The sequence below is a fragment of the Cebus imitator genome, unplaced genomic scaffold (assembly GCF_001604975.1).
Source record: "Cebus imitator isolate Cc_AM_T3 unplaced genomic scaffold, Cebus_imitator-1.0 Scaffold19, whole genome shotgun sequence".
Taxonomy (NCBI): domain Eukaryota; kingdom Metazoa; phylum Chordata; class Mammalia; order Primates; family Cebidae; genus Cebus; species Cebus imitator.
The window spans coordinates 471,777-474,970 of NW_016107334.1; the positions used below are offsets into that span (position 1 = coordinate 471,777).

Sequence of the window (3,194 nt, forward strand, 5' to 3'; positions counted from 1 at the left end):
AAAAAAAAAAAAAAAAGAAACAAGGCTGGCCCATGGGGAGACAAACAGCTGCCTCGCTTGTCTCCTCTGATGAGGACATAAGGTCATGTGTGTGAAGGGTTTTGGAAGCTATTAAGTGCTCACTAAATATCAAAGATTTTACTTATTTTTGTTTGTTTGTTTTTTGAGACAGGGTTTCACTATGTTGGCCAGGCTGGTCTGGAATTCTTGACCTCGTGATCTGCCCGCCTCAGCCTCCCAAAGTGCTGGGATTACAGGCATGAGCCACCACACCCAGCTGATTTTACTTTTTTATTAGGCCGCATGTGCAGGGAGGTATCTAAGCTGCAATACATTATTTGCCACTTGTTTTTAAACATTCTCATATTCCTGTTCTCATTCATAGCCATGTGATCATTAACGCGAGGAAACGGTTAATGGTGAAATGGTTATTGGTGAAACCTCATCTCGACTAAAAATACACAAATTAGCAGGGAGTAGTGGCGGGCACCTGTAATCCCAGCTATTTGGGAGGCTGAAGCACAAGAATTGCATGCATCTGGGAGGTGGAGGTTGCAGTGAACGGAGATCATGCCATTGCACTCCAGCCTGGGCCACAGAGTGAGATTCTGTCAAAAGAAAAGTAGAACAGTGAACAGTGATAGCCAGGGAATAGTGGATGGGGGTGTGGGTGGGGAAATGATCAAAGGCCCAAACTTTCGGTTATAGAATAAACAATTTCTGGGGATCTAATGTACAGCATGGGGTCTGGTGGGTGTGTTCATTAATTTGTGGTAACCATTACATAGTATGTACTTAAATCATCACCTTGTGCACCCTGAATACATACAGTCTTGATTTGTCAGTTAAATATCTAGAAAAATAAGTGCCGGTGGTAGGGATGGGTTGGGTAAAGACAGGTTCGGTGGAGTTTTCCCTTCCCCTCCCGTCCCTCTTTCACTGTCATCTCCAGCTGTCCCCACCCTTCTCCCATTTCTGTGAATGCGAAAGAGGAAGGCTTCAGGTTCTGCCTTTATGAAAGCCAGTGTCAGGAAGCCAGGGGTCTGCCTCCCCTCGGTGAGGACCGTGTGATCTTGAGCTAGTCCCACACTTCCGAGTTTTGGTTTCTTCACCTCTCAGCAATAACCATTTCCTCAGGTTAATGACCACATGGATATTTAATATGAGAATGTTTAAAAACAGGTGGAAAGGGAAAATAATGTATTGCAGCTTAGATACGTCCCCCGGCGTTTGACCTAATAAAAAAGTAAAATCTTTGATATTAGTAAGCACTTAATAGCTTCCAAAACACCTTCACATACATGATCTTATGTCCTCATCAGAGGAGCCAAGCGAGGCGGCTGTTTGTCTCCCCGTTTTGTAGATGAGACTGAGGCTCTGGTTCCAGTAACTCCCAGTGGCCCTGTAGGAGGAGGCCATAGCTTGATCGTAGGGCAGCCCAACAGGGTTCCTCCTGGCGTCTGGGCAGTACCCCAGCCTTTGGGACCCTTGCAGGGTTGGAGGCCCCTACATAGGAAGCAGAGGGACAGGAGGCTCAGTACCCAGTCTGCTCGGGACTGGGTGAATAGGACACAGGTGAGACTTGCTAAGAACTGACAGAACCAGCTCTTCCTTCCTTTCCATCCTCAGGGGAAACGGTGTGCTGCTGGAGGGAGAGCTGATAGATGTGTCTCGGCATAGCATCTTGGATGCCCATGGCAGGAAGGTGAGGATGCCTCTTTGGTGCTAGCTAGGGGGCACTGACTTCACTGTTGTCACCCGTTGTGGCCTCTCCTTGTGCCCAACTCCAGTGCCATGACTTGGGATCTAGCTCGTTTCTTGATGGGCTTAGAAAGCAAGTAGGAAGTAGGTCAGGAGATTGACAGCCACATGGGACCACCAGCTGGAAGGAGAATGGTTTAAGGCTGCGTTGGGCAGCAGACAGGTGGGAGGGTCTGTGTTCTTGCCAGGAGAGCCTGGCTCATGGCTGAGAAGGTAGACCAGGCCCTCAACCCCGATCTCACCTGATTGTAACCTCTGGCACTGTCTGGGCGTCCATTCCCATGTTGATGTCCTGGCCTCCTGGATCCTGCCCTGTATTGCCACCCCATCTCAGGTGTCTTTGGGTACATCTGTCATTCACCATCCGGTACTAGCCTGTGTCTTTTTTCTGAGCACTAGTTCTGACTTTCCACTCCTCTTTGAAAAAGCCCCACCTAGATGTGCTGACCACCTTATCTCCTTGGTCTCTATAAGTGACCTTGGTCTCTAAAAATGCCCTCTCCAATAGACCAGGGGCTGGTGCTACATGGAGCCTGCGTGTCCCTCCTGTACCCTACAGGAGCAGCCTCGGCCCCCAGCTCAGCACTGTTTTGATGTCAGGAGGTATTTTGCTGCACCTCCCCTCCTTAGCACACAGTCAGCAGGTGGGAACACCCATCAGAGCCCTGAGCCAGCCTGCCTGGGAGAGCCCAGCCGTGTCCCCATGCTGATGTGGCGCTCGCTTGCCTCTGCTGCCCTCAGGCAGGCCCTGTTCCCAACCCCTCTTCAAACTTGCCTCCCTGAGTTCCATTCCTGGTGATGGCGCACTTGCCCTCCCAGCCGCCAGGCTGCGAACCCTCACTGTCTCCTCCCCAGGTAAGCAGTGCCAGGTCCTGCCGGGCTCCTCCCCTTCCTTTCTTCCTCTCCCCGCCTTCCCTTCCTCCGTCCATGGTGGCTCACCTTAGAGGGGCCCTCAACCTGTCCTGATGACACCTTTCTCCTGTCCCCCTGCTTTCTGGCTGTCCCCAGAGCTCATCCCTGCCCTGTTGCTAACAGGACAAATGTCTTTCTAGAACGACATCTCTGAGGGTCTCGCTGCTGCTCAGAAACCTTTCAGGATTCCTTGTCCACTAGATAAAATCCAAACTCCAAATGCCAGCTCAAGGCCCGTCCCGAACCGAGCCCACTTGCTTTCCCAGCCTGGGTTCTCAGAAGGCCTCTGAATACCCTGCGTGGCTCAAACATGCACAGGGAACTCTTGACTTTTATTTTGTATACTGTCCCAGGCTTTTAATATTCTTCCTGGCCGGGCGCGGTGGCTCAAGCCTGTAATCCTAGCACTTTGGGAGGCCGAGGCGGGTGGATCACGAGGTCAAGAGATCAAGACCATCCTGGTCAACATGGTGAAACCCCATCTCTACTAAAAATACAAAACATTAGCTGGGCATGGTGGC

General features: G+C 50.9%; 1 protein-coding gene across 3 annotated transcripts in view; it reads left to right on the forward strand.

Moving 5' to 3' along the window:
• The window catches only part of ARPIN (actin related protein 2/3 complex inhibitor), a 12,417-nt gene that overhangs the window by 1,199 nt on the left and 8,024 nt on the right, over positions 1-3,194 (forward strand). The window contains exon 2 of one of the 3 annotated variants that reach the window (XM_017517297.2): positions 1,630-1,705. The exons of 1 other annotated variant lie outside the window; for it this stretch is intronic. In XM_017517297.2, the coding sequence (XP_017372786.1) occupies positions 1,630-1,705 (76 nt within the window). Of the gene's footprint in view, positions 1-1,629; positions 1,706-2,545; positions 2,617-3,194 lie in introns of those variants that run through there. One more of the 3 variants, XM_037734644.1, reaches the window with a different exon arrangement.